This window comes from Planococcus citri, chromosome 5 (assembly GCF_950023065.1).
Source record: "Planococcus citri chromosome 5, ihPlaCitr1.1, whole genome shotgun sequence".
Taxonomy (NCBI): Eukaryota; Metazoa; Arthropoda; class Insecta; order Hemiptera; family Pseudococcidae; genus Planococcus; species Planococcus citri.
Window position 1 is genome coordinate 31,577,658 of NC_088681.1, and position 16,824 is coordinate 31,594,481.

General features: G+C 34.5%; 1 protein-coding gene across 4 annotated transcripts in view; it reads left to right on the top strand.

Moving 5' to 3' along the window:
* The first annotated feature begins 11,594 nt into the window (after positions 1 to 11,594).
* Positions 11,595 to 16,824, top strand: part of LOC135849518 (calmodulin-alpha) — a 97,532-nt gene continuing 92,302 nt past the window's right edge. For 2 of the 4 annotated variants that reach the window (XM_065369996.1, XM_065369997.1), the window contains exon 1: positions 11,595 to 11,735. In XM_065369996.1, the coding sequence (XP_065226068.1) occupies positions 11,610 to 11,735 (126 nt within the window). In that variant the 5' untranslated portion in view covers positions 11,595 to 11,609. Of the gene's footprint in view, positions 11,736 to 14,219; positions 14,256 to 14,495; positions 14,520 to 16,824 lie in introns of those variants that run through there. The other 2 variants (XM_065370000.1, XM_065370001.1) reach the window with 2 other exon arrangements.

Genomic DNA, 16,824 nt, shown 5'->3' on the forward strand with positions numbered 1-16,824 from the left:
GTGGTGAATTTCCGTTCCCTCTCCTCTTCCTCTTCTTCCACCCATCCTTACATATACTTATTACCCTCATAGTATTACGCTTTCGTGTTACTCGCGTATAGTACGAGTATACATACAACACAGCGAAATATTTCCATTTTTATAGCAAAGATGGAAGTCATTTTTTTTATACGTAATGTATAACATTACGCGAATCTCACGAGAATATTCAAAATTTCTTTTTATTTCCGTTCCTTATTTTACCAGTTTATATCGTCTGACGGTCGATAAAGCGTTACGAACACCATGTTGACGTTTTCCTATACCTTACTGCGACGAGCGACGAAGATAGAATATGAAAATTTGTAGTATTTCTCACTTATTTATTCTTTATCAATCATTTTTATACATCATTTTACGCGTATACGAGCTTCATCTTTTTCTCTTCGAGTTATTTTCTCGTATTATAGACGAGTCTGCTCGAGAAAGTATTATAGGCACTTAGACGTATACGTACGTTTTTTCAAAAAAGAATCTACTTGGGGTTTTCAAACGTTTGAGTAATTTGTTTAAATAACAATTCATTTTTCTCAACAATTGGGATTTTTTCATATTTTTTTACGTGTCAGATTGCGAGGTGTATTTTAAAAATTTGTTTTATATCTATTTCATTTGCATAATTCCGTTTATTGATGTATATTTTCCACATTCCCACATCACACAATCTATTTAATTTTCCTATAGATACAAAATAGGTGTGCTCGTCACGAGAGCTAAATCAATTCTGAAGAACGCATCAACATCAAAACACGCTGGAAAGTTGAAGATTCCCCCCACCGATTTCCCCTCGTTTGAAAGTCGAGGAAACCGGTTTTGGCGGGAGGGGGAGAAGGAACCCCTACCATGTAGTGGGTGTAGCGACGCGATGTAACACCAAGGGCATCACAAACACAAGATATGGCGTGTACCGAAAGTCCTGTGCCCATAAGGGTTTCATGGGTCTACAGAATACTCACGGAACTTGGAGTAAAAGACAAACTCAGCAAAGTCATCAAGAGACACTCCGGTCATTCCACGTCAATTCGACCAAGAAATGGTAAGGAGGGTCGGCAATTTTTTTGAAACTTTTTCTGTGAAAAGACCTGCAGAAGGGATGACCAATGGCGCAAATCGCAGCCCTCTACCCCTTTTTCAAAGGCCGCTAGGGGGTGTCAAAGTTTTCAGTGAACTTGAAATATCATCCATTTCAGCAGTGGATTACTCGATATCCGCGATACTACCAAAATGGGACTTTTTCCAATAGATAAGGGTTTTGAAAGGCTTTTTGGTGATATCATAAAAATCAGTGTTGCCACTTTTTTTCGTACGAAAAATTAGCTCAAAAGTTTCAAAACGTAGTTTTCATATCGTTCCGATTCTCAAAAATTCTGAAAAAAATATATTATGGACTACTTTTTATGCTGAACAAAATATTAAAAAATTGTGATGGCATTATTTCGTATGTCGATTTTAAAAAATTGAACGTTTGCGAAAAATGCGATTTTTTGATTTAAAACATGAAAAAAAGTTTTGATTGGTGAAGTTGACTCATTTGACCTCTATTTTTACGTATTCGTTGAAAAAGTTAGTTGAAAACCCCTTTTCACTCGATGAAATGGACTCATCACAAAAAAATCAAGCTTCGAGAAGATTCAAAACATAAACGAACTTCAATTTTTTTGCTATGAGTGTAATTTTCATCAACTTTTTCATGAAATACGTCAGAAAGAGGTCAAAATAAGACGACTGAAAAAATTTAAACTTTTTTTGATGTTTGAAATTGAAAATTGAATTTTTTCGAATTTCGATTTTTTTGTGATGAGTCAATTTCATTGAATGAAAAGGAGGTTTCAACTTTTTCAACGGATACGTAAAAATAGGGGTCAAATGGGTCAACTTCACTAATCAAAACTTTTTTCTATATTTTAAATCAAAAAAATCACATTTTTTCGCAAACTTTCAATTTTTTTAAATCGACTTTACGAAATAATGCCATCACAATTTTTCAATATGTTAATCAGCATGAAAAGTTGTCCATAATATATTTTTTTCAGAATTTTTGAGTGTCGGAACGATATGAAAACTACGTTTGGAAACTTTTCGAGCTAATTTTTTGTACGAAAAAAAGTGGCAACACTGAATTTTATGATATCACCAAAAAACTTTTCAAAACCCCTAACTATTGAAAAAAAATCCATTTTGTTAGACTGGTAGGTCAATGACCTTGGGAGTCTGGAGTTCCTGAGAAGAAAATCTGTACTGTACCCTATACCCTTTTTTTTGGGTGACCCAGTCCAGTCCCAAAAGAAAAAGAAAACATCTGTCTGACCTCTCAAAGTCATCAACCTGTCGATTTGCCATATCAATGTCATTTGTCTGCCGGTTTGATGCCTTAAGATCATTGACCCGTCTGGTTGACTTCCCGAGGTCGTCTGTCTGACTGTCTAGATTCTCAAGATCACTGACATGCGTGTTCAGACTCCCAAGGTCATTGACCCACCTGTTCAGCTTCTTGTAGTCGTCTGTTTGTCTGACCTCTCAATGTCATTGACCCGTCTGTCTGGTCTATCAATGTGTCCGGACTTTGAAGGTCACTGACCTACCTGTCTAGCATCTAATGGCTGTCTGTCGGTTCTCCAAAGGTCATTAGACCTGTTTGTTTGGATTCCAACAGTCACTGACCCACCTGTCCAGCTTTCCAAGGTCGACATGGTCTTCAAAGGTCACTAACCCGTCAGTATGCCTTCCTAAGGTCGTCTGTCTGTCTGCCTGTCTGGCCGCCTAAGGCCATTGACCCGCTCTCGAGGTTGTCTGAATAGGGTTGGTACTATACAAAGTAGGTATAATGTCTGTCTGCCATTTTGTTTCTCAACTTTTTTTAGAATGGGATGAACTTTAAACGTGCCCGTTATTTTCAAAATTAATACACTTTTCGAACTTTTTCAAACCCACTTTTGAAAGATAATTGAAAGGAAGTATTTCCATTGTGCTGTACGTCTCAATTGAAGTACATTTTTTTTCAATTTTTAGTCATTTTACCCTTTTTTTACTCAACACATTTTATTTTCAAATTGAAAATTGTTTGATTCAAAGCAAGTGCTCTAATCGAATTCAATAGGTACCAGAAGTCCGGTCATTAAAACCATAAATTTAAAAAAATAAATTTTAGCTAAATACACATCAACACTTGGGAACCTCTCAGGACGTCGCGACGTCGCCATTGATAAAAATGCTCAGGAGGCCAGTTGTTTGAAAACAAAAATCAGTAAAAGGTCAGAAAAAGAATTACCTAGGTACCTAGCTATGAGTTGAGTTGATCCAAAAACGGTAAGAACAATCGTCAACAACAGTGCAATAGGCGAGGGAAATGGAATGATTAATTTGAATTAATCGCCATTTTAGTGTAGCAATTGTCTGTATCAGAGAATAAAATAAAATATTGAATGATTGGAAGTGTCCCAATCAAGTCTTACTGAGAAAGGTTGAAGAAGGTTGAAACACCCACTGGATGTATGGTTCAGGACTAAGAGATGTGACCTTCTTCTAAAACTGTATCCAGTTAATCATTCAAGCATTAAAAAAATCATCAAGTTTCATAATTTTGTTATGTGATATTATAATAGTACGACAACATTTCAGTTAAACTTTTATATAAAGCTACAGAACAAGCTCCGATACAAATAGCACCTAAAGCTAGATTTTTAATTAAAATTAAAACAGTCTTAATATCATTTCTTCGTTCGTTCCATACAATAACGCTTTCCAATATCGAAGGAAGTAAAATAACAGTATAAGGGTAGCTAAAACACGAGATTATGTTTATAAAAATACCATAAGTTGGTACAACCATCGCCATAAGTATTATAAATAAACCCAATACAGATCTGACTACATATTCGTAGAATCTAACGTATTTACTTCGATTGAAGAGATTCTCTAAATTATCATCCCACAGCGCTTGAAATACCACAAAAAATGATAGAGCTCCTCCTCCCACAATACTCACTATAAACAACCCATCGGTCAACAGAATAACACGATTTGGGGATAAATTCTCAATAATATTGTCTTTGATATTGTTTCCTAGTTGAAAATAAGCTACCAAGGAGAATAACGTATTTAAAATAGTGATTAGAAATATGCTCACATTTACAGCGCTGTAAATTTTATTCAAATTAGACGGATATTTCATTTCAATTTTCAACGGGAATATCACCGCTGTAAAACTTATGAAATTAAATACACAAAGTAAAAATTCAGGCAAAGTGGATATATCGTTTATCATATCAACTTGCGGATTTTCCGTCACATCGATGATTAAATAATACAAAACCTCTAGGCAAACTACAACCAACGTTAATGTTATAAAATATGAGAAAATTGTCATCGATTGGATATGTGGGAACCAGAAAATTAACATGGTAGGAACTGCGAGACAAAGTAATACGAATTGATTGGATGTCTGTAGGTGGAAATAATTTAAAATGAATTGCGTATTTTTCGCAGCGTAGAGTAAATTAAACGAGAGACCCAATGCCCAACTTAGAATTATCTCATACTTGAGGTAAAAGTTTAACCAGAAACCGACTGTAGAATGTTGATATTCGTCGAAGGTGTTGGTAACGAGCGAATATAACGATTGCTTTTCGATATTTTTTTTCTTCTTGATTTGATCATCGCACCAGGAAAATATCGACATCATGTAAGCATAAAAAGTAGCTACTGCTAAAGATCCGAGAATACCTGGCACATAACCCACGTTTTTGAAATAAATCGGTAGTACGAAAATTGTCGGACCTTCGTTGGTAATGAAAATTTGAAACACGAACTCAACCCATGAAATACCATTTGGCATCGTCGAAGGTGTTTCTAAACGGTGTCTGCGGCAATGATTGGGCATTCTTAGGCTGCTTCGAATGATGGTGATCTCTACTGGTGACTTCTCGTTTGGTTGTTGAGTAGCCTTGCGATGTTCATAATTATGTATTTTTCCTAGGTAGGTGCCTAGACCCACTGAATCAAGTGAACTGGCATTGTATTGAAAAGTGTTTACTAAACGAACGTACTTGTATGTTAAATTAACGAGTCACACTTAAACTGTTTGTTCTGTTTCACATGTTATTTTTATGGCGGTTCTGACTAGTGAACTTCTCATTGCCCCGTGAAATATTGAAATGAATATTATGACGCCAACTATAGATAAAGGTTCTTGCTTGACTTGGTAATTGGTATTATCGTATTTGTATTTCATTGCAAGTTTGAAAGCTTACCTTGCTTTCGCCGTCTTTATCGCTATGGTAGGTGTTGACAAATTCTTATTTCCTTTTTCCTATACATTAAATAAAAATTGTTTTAAAAAATATATATATACTTACAGTAATTTTGCTAAACACATACAAAAAGATAGTTTTGATGTATGTAAAACCATCTCAAAAATTTTTTCCAGTCGACCCTCCCACCCCTTTCTCCCTCAACCGGTGTGATGAGAGCGTAGATGCTCAAAATTCAATATCTATTTTCTATCTCTGGAGGGAATTTTTCAAAAATCTAGAAATTTTCACAAAAAATAGTCACCAATTAGGTGAGTAGGTATGTGAATTTTTTTCCATGTTTAGGTTTATTGAAGAGGGGGAGGGGGTTAATACACTCGTGAAAATCATTCTTGCGAATTTTTTCACTACCATCTCACAATAAATTTCCTGAAAATTTTGGCCCTCCGCTTTGAAATAAAGTCGTGTCGAGAAACTGTCCAATTCAAGAAAAAAACAAAAAATCGTATTCACGAGGCGCGACTTTTGTTTACATTTTCTTCAAGTACTTGAAAAAATTATCAAAAAAATGCACCTATCTCAATTAAATAGGCTTGAAGAAATCATTATAACCAAATTGAGAATTGGCCACACAAAAATCACCCACAATCACCTCTATGAAAAGACCCCAAAACCCACATGCCAGTTCTGCACGTCAGAACTTATTATCTGTCCAACACTTACTATTTCGTTGTCCCTCCTTACATCAGCACAGACTATCCCTACAAATAGATGAAAGATCCCTATTCATACCAGACGACCCTCGCCAGGAATTGCAAAAATCCCAAAAATTGTCAAAAAGCCTCGATTTTCCATCAAAAAGTTTCAAAATAGGTAGGTATGTAATTTAACATTTTGAAATTAAAAACCAGAACAGTTTAATTCGTAACCTTCTGGTTTTTATGTTTTTTTTCTTCTTCAATGTTTTGTCACTTTTTTGGCTACTATTTGGTTACTTACTTAAGTTTTTTTTTTTGAAAAAAATTGAGTACAAACCCTGTATTCATCGAAAAATGTTTTATTTTTGTATTAGAATTCTTCTAAATGGTTTTATTTTCAAGGAATAGCCTTCTCCCATTCCTTAAACTACGCCCCTAAGCAATGTTTATTCCTTTGTATGGAACCATTTCCCCACTCCTTCCTTCTCATAATTAACAGAACTATAATATTAAAAACATGACAAAGAATTGAATTATGTAAATTTTTTTTCTCGAAAATTGTTCATTTTCAGCCAGCATTTTTTCAGAATAATCCCCTGTTTAAGAAAATACCGCACGTAGCTTTCCAAACAATCTTAGTACCTTCATCCTTGTAATAAAGTCTCTCCCCATCCGCTAAAGATTAATAAAAAATTGAATATTTTGAAAATTTGTCGTTTCTGGGCAAACTCCTTGTCCGGCTCAGAGAACCAAAATGTTTGTAAATTACATTGCTATGGACTCTAGTTTCCTCAAAGACGTTGATTCAACTTATGATTCAACTAAAAAAAATCTGTTTTTGAGGCTGAATATGTACAACTTTTGTTCTAATAGTTTTGCAATCAATTTCTCATAAAATTTCCCTCCAAATCAAACCTTTAAACAGCTGAAAAAATTTTCTGCTCCAATGTCTAGCTTTTAATTTTTTTTTGAGTCCTCTTACTAGTTTTAGTAAGTACAAAAGTGTCACAAATGTGCCTCATCTGAAGAGTACCCACTTATGGATTTTCCAGGTCATCGTCACCTATTTGCCTTACACATGTTGAAAATAAGTTGGTAGGTAGGTAGGTACATATTACAACAAATCCGACACATTTTCTGTTTTCTGTATCCCGAAGCCTACTTGAATGGATGCTACACAGATAACAAAAGTCGATAAAACTCAAAAAGCAAAATTCCGTTAGGAAAACTGCGACGCTTTTCGTTCTGGCTTTTTTCTCGCAGTCCTCTTTTCGTAGTTTGTCGATTTGTTTACATTTCGAGGAAAAAAACCTGCCTGGGTTGTTGAGAGTAATTTAAACTTAGCCGCAGGAAGAATACCTCGTCTAAGGGGAAATTGGTATTAAATTTTCGCTACTACAATAAATTACACACGTGCTCGATGCGTAACTCTCGAATGTTATTTAGAAGCTGATTTTCATTATAATACATTTCTGCTTTTCTTCTCTGGCTTTTCGTTGTGTTTTGATATTTTGTTGTTCTCTGCTAGCAAGTATAAGTATAAGTAAAAGGTTTACAATACCAACACACAGATACCTACACGGTGCAGTGTATCTTTTGATTTTAGTAGGTATGATGTAAAAAGTAAAGAATTCGAGGTATACGATCGATATTTTGTGAACGAGGTCATATACAAAACTATACAGAATGTAATTTGCTTGATATATAGCAAATTTCTGCTTTTTAATTAGCTATATTACGTGCGATTCGGTATTTGCTGCCGGTATACGTCGTTAGGCATTAATTTATACGTCAAAAAGAGGCGAACAATAAATTTGGTGAAATATTTTAGGCTAACTTACGAGGTGGTATATGCTCCTCTGCGTGTATTCTTCAAGCTCGGTTGCATTTTTACTCTCACACATACCTATACCTATACCTACCTATTCGTATTCGCTGCGACTTGATGAATTTCATCGCAGTTTATCGTAAACATTGGCCAATTGTCGTTAGCCATTGATGCGAAAATGTTCGACGTATTGTCTTTTTGAAATACCTCTCTGCGGAGTAAATTGGTATCCAAAATTTATTCACGTTCAAACGAGTACTCGGTGATAAAATCTAAATAGGTTTTTAATGTCTCTCGGGCGTTTTTTTACCCGCTTTTTTCATGCTCATATTTTCCTCCAGCGACGCGCGGCAGAATTGATTAATGGAGCAGCTCATTCATAGACGTCGAGGTTTACTTAGTTTGAGTACCATTGAGCTCAACGGCGTTTGCGTTTTTTTCCTCACTCTCTCTCTCACACGCATTCAAGCTGGTGAACTTTTACAGAATATTTTTTTACTTCATTTGAGCGGTGCCTGAATAGAAGTGAAAATATTCCAGACGTATACCTTGAGCGCTTATAAAAGATTAAGACGGATTAGTATCGGAAAACTGGCGCCTTGTACCATATGATTCGGCTGGTATTCATTTCAAGCAGCCAACTTTTCCACCGTATGCTCGGTAGTCGGTTCTCGTTTTCCTTAGCCTGGATTTCTTTACAATATGCCTCTCACTCAGTATACTACGATAAGTATACGGGTTTCTTTGATATCAAAGTACACGTCGTTTTACAAAGTGTGATACCTAGAATTTTTCTTTATGGGTTGTTGAGTAGGTATAAGGTTTACGGTATATGGGTTAGAAAATGCTACTAATAAAAGTTTCGCATGAAAGGTTCAACTTTGAAAAACAGATTAAAAGATGAAAAAATTCCTATAGCGAAACATTTTTCAATTTTGAAATAATTCGAGGGTAATTAGCTGTGTGATGAAATAGGCTGCGATGAAAATTTCTTTCAGAAAATCTTTTGACATATTCGACATTTTTTCTTCGTGGAAAATTGAACGTATTGAAGCAGACCAGTTACAGAATTCAATATTTTTCCATCTTAGTTTATGCTTTGGAATCTGTACAGAATGAGGCAGTGAATTTATTAATTTGGCCTGTTTATAATTATTATGTCAAATTGATGGACTGTGATTATTTTTATTTTATTTTTTTTGAGAATTGTATTTTATTTGAAGAAAAAATCCTTTATTTTTTGACATTTTAACAAAATATCGAAGAAAATAGGTGAAAAACATAATCCAGTGAAAAGAAAAATTCATTAGGTACCTACCTTTTTTTTTTTTTGAAAAATAATTACTGTTCTCTCTTATATTATTGTACCTAATTGTGTCTGGCTGTACTCAAATATCACTGAAAAGCAATGAGCAGCCTCTCAACAGATACATTGTAAATACCTACACAGAATTACAGCCGAAATAACTCATTTTCTTTCTTCGAATTTCATCTAATCAATGTCGCGCAAAAATACCAATAATCCTTAAACGTTTTCCCTTCTCAATCTCTCTCGCAGTGTTCGCACGGTAACGCAGCAACAGGCAATTACTTTTCGTTCGTTTCGTACTTGATAGCTGTGCGATGTTCTCTAATGAAAGAAGGATAATTTAGAAACTTCTTTTGCCTTGATGAAACAACAAAACTAATTGAAAAACTCTGAAAATACTTTGGAAGTTGATTATTTTAGTAAAGGTAATCTTACTTCTGGAGTTTTTATATAGGTACCAACAACCTTTAGAGTTGTAAGTATCGTCGGAGAGATCGATCATACTCGATTTGGTACTTGGTAGGTAGCGATATTGAATACGTGGGTTGTTTCATTGCTTTCTACATGGTCTTTCATTTCCCTTATCGTTTGCTGGATTGAGGAAATTAGAAAGTTTCTTCTTACGTATCGTGTATTGTATTATCTAGAGACCAGTGTAGGATTTTGAAAGAGAAAAAAATAAACAAATTTTCTTATGTGTAGAAATTTATCAAAATTAAGAAATTATTATTATTAACTGCCACTGAATAAGATAGATAATAAATTCACTAAAGTTCGTATTAGATACAGATCTATTCATTTCAGTTGTTGATTTTGTACAAACTCTGTACTTACTTGGAAATTTTTTTCTCAATTAATGCAGCTTACACTTTTAAGCGAGAAGTTTCCCTTTGTAGGTACTAGAGCTGAAAATGGTACTTGCTGACAGCGGATAACTACTGTACCTGTACTGTAAATTCTCGCTTCTTGCTAGTAGCTGGTAGCGAGTTGAAAAAATTTCACACTGGTTCACATTATAACTTGTAGCGAGTTGAATGCGTTGCTGGTGTACTGGCATGACATCATCATTGTCATCAAACACTGTCGAACATCAATCACACATACAAACGACAGGTGTCGAAGCGTAACTCCTCCCACTTACACATTATCAAGTTTTGGGGTGCATGCACAGACTAAGTTCAAAATCAATCGGGTTGTGCTCACTATGCTTACGCTTTACGCTACTATCTACACCCGAATCAACTTGATACCAGTTACCCACCACTAGCAGGGTTAGCCGGTGTTTTCACCAGACAGATACCGGTTAGTGGGTAGCATAACCATTTTCAGCTCTAGTACCTACCCAATAAAAAAACATCCAGCATAAAAGAAGTATGTACTAGAGCTGAAAACGGTTACGCTACCCGCTAACTGGTATCTGGTGAAAATATCGGCTAATCCTGCTAGTGGCGGGTATCAAGTTGATTCAGGTGTAGATAGTAGTGTAAGCATAGCGAGCACAACCCGATTGATTTTGAACTTAGTCTGCGCACGCACCCCAAAACTTGAAAATATGTAAGTGGGAGGAGTTACGCTTTGACGAATGTCGTTCGTATGTGTGATTGACGTTTGATAGTGTTTGATGACAATGATGACGTCATGTCAGCACACCGGCAACGCATTCAACTCGCTACAAGTTATAATGTGAACCAGTGTGAAATTTTTTCAACTCGCTACCAGCTACTAGCGAGAAGCGAGAATTGACGGTACAGGTACAGTAGTTATCCGCTATCAGCGAGTACCATTTTCAGCTCTAGTAGGTACCTATTCATTGCGTGGTCATTTTCCACTATGGAATTTTTCTTTTAAATATTTTCAAGTTCGACTGGTTTTGATTTCCACTGGAGGATTTTCCATTTGAATATTTATTATGTATGCTAAAAATTTAATATCCACTGGGTACTTCAATATGTACTTAATATTTTCCACTTCAATAAGTTTTCAAATATGGTTGTAATAAGTAAATTTTCCATCCGAATAATATTATGTTCCTATTTCCACTCCTCTCTCCTCCAAAGTAGAAAAATTTACCAAGTTCTATTTTACATATGTATTGAGCATAATAAGTAATAAGCGAGTTTTATCAACTTTATTCTTTTTGCCACAAAAATGAGCAAATCATTTTGGAAGGCTGTTAAATTGATAAGTTAGTAGGCACCTAATTACCTATTTGTATTTAATGTATCCTTCGATGACTTGATTTACGCAGTAATTTTGTGTGCTTCGATAAATTTGTGGTTTTAGTGTTAAGCTGAGCTAAATCTATCGCGTGTTAGGTTACATGTACAATGAAGATGCAAAATTAGTATATGCCCAAACTTACATACGCCTTTTACTCGAATGATTTATATTTGTTGCATGTTTACAGGGTGGAAAAATTAACTAATTTGGTAGATTAAAATACGAGAAATTCACCATCGTAAAAGCTGGCTCTGCGGGTTCTTACAATGACGATCGATGGAAACTACGAGTATATACGTACAAGCAATGTGACGAATTTGATAGAATTTGAACGAGTTCATTATTTTTTTGAAGAATGGGAAAACAAGACGAGGATAGTAGATTCAACATTGGTGAGTTTTTTTTCCATTTTAAAAATTGTGTGGCAATCAAAAAGAGATTTGCAAAATTGAAAAATATGAGTCAAGTTGACTTGATGCTCGATCAGACATTATCCTCTACAGGTCATTGACCCGTCTGTCCAACCTCTTAAAGTCTCTAACCTACCTGACTGGTGTCTCGAGGTTGTCTGCCCGCCTGCCTGTCTTTCCAAAGTCGTCTGTCTGTCTTTCTGCCTATCTGTCCTCTTGAGGTCATAGGTCCGCCTAAGGCTTCTCAAGAAGGTCATTGACCCGTATTGCTGGACTCTCAAGGTCATTGACCTACCCGTGTAGCTTTCAAAAATTGTCTGTCAGGTTTCTTAAGTTCATTCTAAAAAAAAAATAAAAGATTTACAGATAGTAAAAGTAACATTTAGTAGAAATGAGTATTCCTGACGACGAACACTTCAATGAGAATCGTCCTAATTTTAAAACAATAATAATGAAATATTACAAAATTTAAAAGGGTTTTGAAGTAAAAAGAAATAATTTTCCGATTTAAAAAAAGAAAAGAAAAAAAAAGAATGAAAAATGGAACTGTGATTTTTTTTTATTCTGGGGAAAATGAAAAAGTTGAAAAAAAAAATCAAAAAATAGTAAAAATCTATGTAGGTTCTTGGCATTTTAATATCAGACGATATTTTACTTTCCAAACTTGGGTAGGTACCTTTTTTCACTTCTGCCCCCACAGTTTGCTGTACTCTATTTTAGGGGAATGGGGGGATGAACAATTCGAAAAATACCGATGATAAAATTGAGAAAAAAAACATGAATTGATGATTTTTAAAAAATAAAACTTCGGAATAAATGAATGAAAAAAATAAGAATTAATTTCAATTTGTCTGGTCGTTGTTTTTGTGAAACAAAAATATGTTTTCAGGGCAGGGAGAGTTTTTTTTTTTTTTTTTTTGAAATATGCGAAAGGCTGATCAGTGCAACGCCGACCTTTGAAAACTTGGAAAAAAATCTACTGATCATAAGTTCCTAATACCATGTGTCAGAAATTTGCAAATTCGAAAAAAATTGATAAAATATCCAATATTTTAGGTTGGTATCCTTAAATTCCCCTGAATTCTTGATATTTTGCAAGAATTTTTAGTCAACATGAAAACAAATTGACACGATTTTCAACTTTCAAAGTGTAGGAATATCCTTTTTTTTTTACAATATTTTGTCTGAGTTGAAAAACTAAAAAAAATTGCAATCAATTCTTGACGTTGGGTAAGTATTTGAAAAAAATACCAATTTTTCAAATTTTTACTTTGTATGAAGTGGACTTTGATTTTCAAGAACAGGGAAAAAAATCATTGAGTTGCTAAAATTATGTCAAACTTTCAAAAAATAGCCAACTTGGGGGATTCCTGTAAAATTCCTATCAATGATATTTTCATAATCAAGGTTCTGAAGGTTCAAGCAAAAAACATATTCTGTACACGATTCAAAACTTTACTTGAAAAAAAAAAACAAGTTACTCATTTGCGATTTTCGGGTTCAAAAACCTCTTCATAATTTTTGTTGGATTCTCCACGATCCAAAATCCTTCCTCATTGTCAGTGTGCTCGACAGATTGTGCCTTTCTCTAATTTGAATAATTCCTGGGTACCTACTCCACTACAGGACGATTCATGTCTCATGTTTTAATGACTTTTTATTGTAATAGGTAGTTAGGTAAGTACTTCATAAAATTACGAAAAAAGATCACGTTTAAACTTTCAATTTGAAATTTTAAAATAAAAATCAGTTTTACCTACAAAACTAAAAAATTGATGGAAATCTAATTTTTCGGAATCGAAAGAAAAAAGGGTTCCTTACGGAAACAAAGTGCTCGTAAAAACACCTGATAACGATAAAAATGGTAATTTTTTTCACTTTATCATCCAAACTCCAAAGAGTTGTCCTTGATTTGAACATTTTCTTTTTCAAGTGAAAAATTATCGGTGTTTTTCTCCCCCTCTGCCTTCTTTTCGTTCACTAATCGTATTTACTTCATTTATAGCGATCATAATAATTGAAGCTTTTTTTTTTATGTAATCGCAAATACGTATCAAACTGCATTAACGAGTCGCCGTTTGACAATTAATTCGCGTACATTATGAAAGTAGGTAAATTGAAACGAGGTGAAATATTCGTAAAAGATTAGGCTTCAGATAATATGGCAACAATACACTGTCCATCGTTTTGAAATTGGTTTCCATGGCGAAGTGTATTTGTAAACAAAGAGCGAAGAAAAACGGTAAAAAATAATAAGGAGCAAATGATTTTTTATATCAAGTATGTATCTAGTTTATTAGACAAATCGACGCACACAGATAATAAGGACGTTATTTTTGTTTTAAGGATTAAAAAAAAAAGGCGAAAAAATCGTGTACGCTGTGCGGCCGCCGGTCCTTATTACACAGTGCAAGTGATCCCTTTTTTTAAAAAAAAGTAATCCTGGACACGGTTAGTCCTATATAAGAGAAATTTTACAACATGTTGTGCGGAGGAAAAAGGGTAAAGTATCGATCAATTTACATTTTAGTGGTTTGTGAATTTTTTGATGCGTGAATTTACGGCCGCCTGTTGTACACGGTTTATGTGTGTGTGCGTGTATATGTGAGTTTGTGTGTGCTGTGTTATTTTTTTTACTCTCCTCATCCTCGTTGAGCTGTTTTTGTGTCGCTGCCGGAAAAAAACTGCGAAGTGGTGTTGAATTTATTATTTAATTGCGGTTTATTGTTCAAATCCATTAGCAAGAAGTAACCTAAAATGTTTATGGTTAGTTGTACCGTTTTATATTTTGTTTCATAGGCTTGATTATATTATTTAATGAACTGCAGCAAGCTTGAAGCCTCGGCTATACCGAAGGATTAATTTTTAATATTTTGCGAAAATCTTCGCCTCGTAAAAAATAATCACACCGAACACTAGTGCAGGATTTTGCAGCTATGGTTTTCTTGTAGTTTTTTTTTCACTTTTTCATTTTTTTTTTTCTTTTTTCTTTAATATAATATTCGTTTCGCCGCCATCATTAGCGTAGCTAATGACGAGCTATTTCGTCGACTGTATTACTACGGTATTCGGATAAATGCTAAAAATTACCAGCTTTCGTTACTTGTTGCACGCATAAAGTACCTATACTAAAAAGTTTTTATGATTAGTTTTGCTCTGCTACACCGTAGTGTTGTTGGTATTTGTTCGACTGGTTTGCGTTTTTTTTCTCTCTCTTTTGCTGGGTTATTTTGTACGATAAAGTAGAAGAAGATGGAAGAAAAAAGCGAGAAAAATTATCAACGTCGAGCCGAATTGTGATTGATGAAGTTAATAAAGTTAATCGTTTATAACAAATGAATGAAATCCGCGCGCGATAAAACGCCTAAAGCGAATGTGTTTTTGACGAGTTATCGTATTACGCGAATGTTAAATGAAATGCATAGTTTTTTGTCAGCAGGCGCCATGAGTCTTTTTCGGAAAACGGATCAACGTTGGGGTTTCTTTCGTGTCTACATTAATTACGCCTTGTAAATGTGGTACGTTTAGCCCAGCACACAAATGAGTTTTGCTGTAAGGTTTTTTTTTTCATTCCTTCGTACGTATTTGTGTAGCTGTTCTTGCTCGAGAGTTATTAGAGGCGATGGCGTCGAGAATTTTCAATTTACGAGGATTCGAATATTGTGTCGAATTACATTGGTGGAAATTCGTGTTCGGAAGACGAGGATTAGTTTTTAGGATAACTTATGTGTACTTACTCTTGATGAGTGAAATTTGTTTTGGGATTTTTAGTTTGTAGATAGAGAATCAAGTGAGAAGGGAACTGAGAAGTGTAAGTTTATTCTAAAAGCTAAATTCGGCTGAAAAAAATTGCATTGTTCTAAGCGTTTTTCAGAGTGGTGGGGGTTGAAAAAAAAAGCGAATGTTTCCTCAAAATATAAATTCCCAAAATCGAGTTTAGAATCAGAAGATTTTGAAAAAACTTTTCGTTATTTCAAAATCTAATATCTAAGGTTTGTTCTGGCTTCGAATGATATCCAAGTATTCATATATGTAGAATACTCAGTTCTAAATTTTCTAAAAAAAAATTGAAAAAACTGAAATAAACTCTCGATGTTGTTGGCGAAACATCAATCTCAAATGAGAAAAATACAAGTAAGCACAAAAATGACTCTCACAAAAGTTGACTCCTTTATTCCAACTATACGCAACTTATCGACCACCAAATTCTACTATATTGCCGAAAAAATAGAAGTGAAAAATAGGTACCTATTTCAGTATTCATTTTAGATTTTCTCCACTTGTAATTACATTTTTCCAAATTGGAAAATAATCACGCAATCTAATTTTGTAAATTAATAAAAATTATAAAACAGAAAAAAATTGATGAATTTGATCCGAAATTACGAGTAGGTTATTGGTGTAGCTCGGAGTCTTTGTTCATGTATAGCGATGGAAAAAAAATTTCGATCGACCCAAATTGACCACTTTTGGGGGGAACAAACACGCGTTTCCAAACGGTTTTATGGCCATGGAGCAGCGGCCACCACTCGAAAAATTCTGAAAAAATTACCAGGGGTAGAATATACTCTGAAAAATATATTTTTTTAAAATTTGGCCTCTATGTAGATTTTGAACTCCCCCACTGCGCATCAATTTGAAGTTTTCGAAGTGGATTTTAAAATCGTTGTGGATGCAAAAAAAAAAAATTAAAAAAATTCTGGGCCATTACCCTCAAATATCTAGACATTTACACCAAGTTTCAAATCAATGGGTTCAAAACAGCCGGAGGCAGCGTAAAACCCTTGAAAATTGTTTTCTGGAGGGCACCCACCATCGTTCTGAGTGAAGAAGGAAAATCGCTTATGCGCTCAAAAATTATTATTCGCTGGTACCAAACGAGAAATAACATATAATCAAAAATCCCAGTAGAAGGCAGTTCGCCCCACTTAGTGTACTATAGCCTTTTAATATTTTTGAAAATTTTAGAATATTCAATAGAAACATTATTATGATTTCATTTGACATGGTAATTCGCTTTATTCAACAAAGTGTTAATTATTTATTGAGTACAGCGAAGTTTATTTCTGAC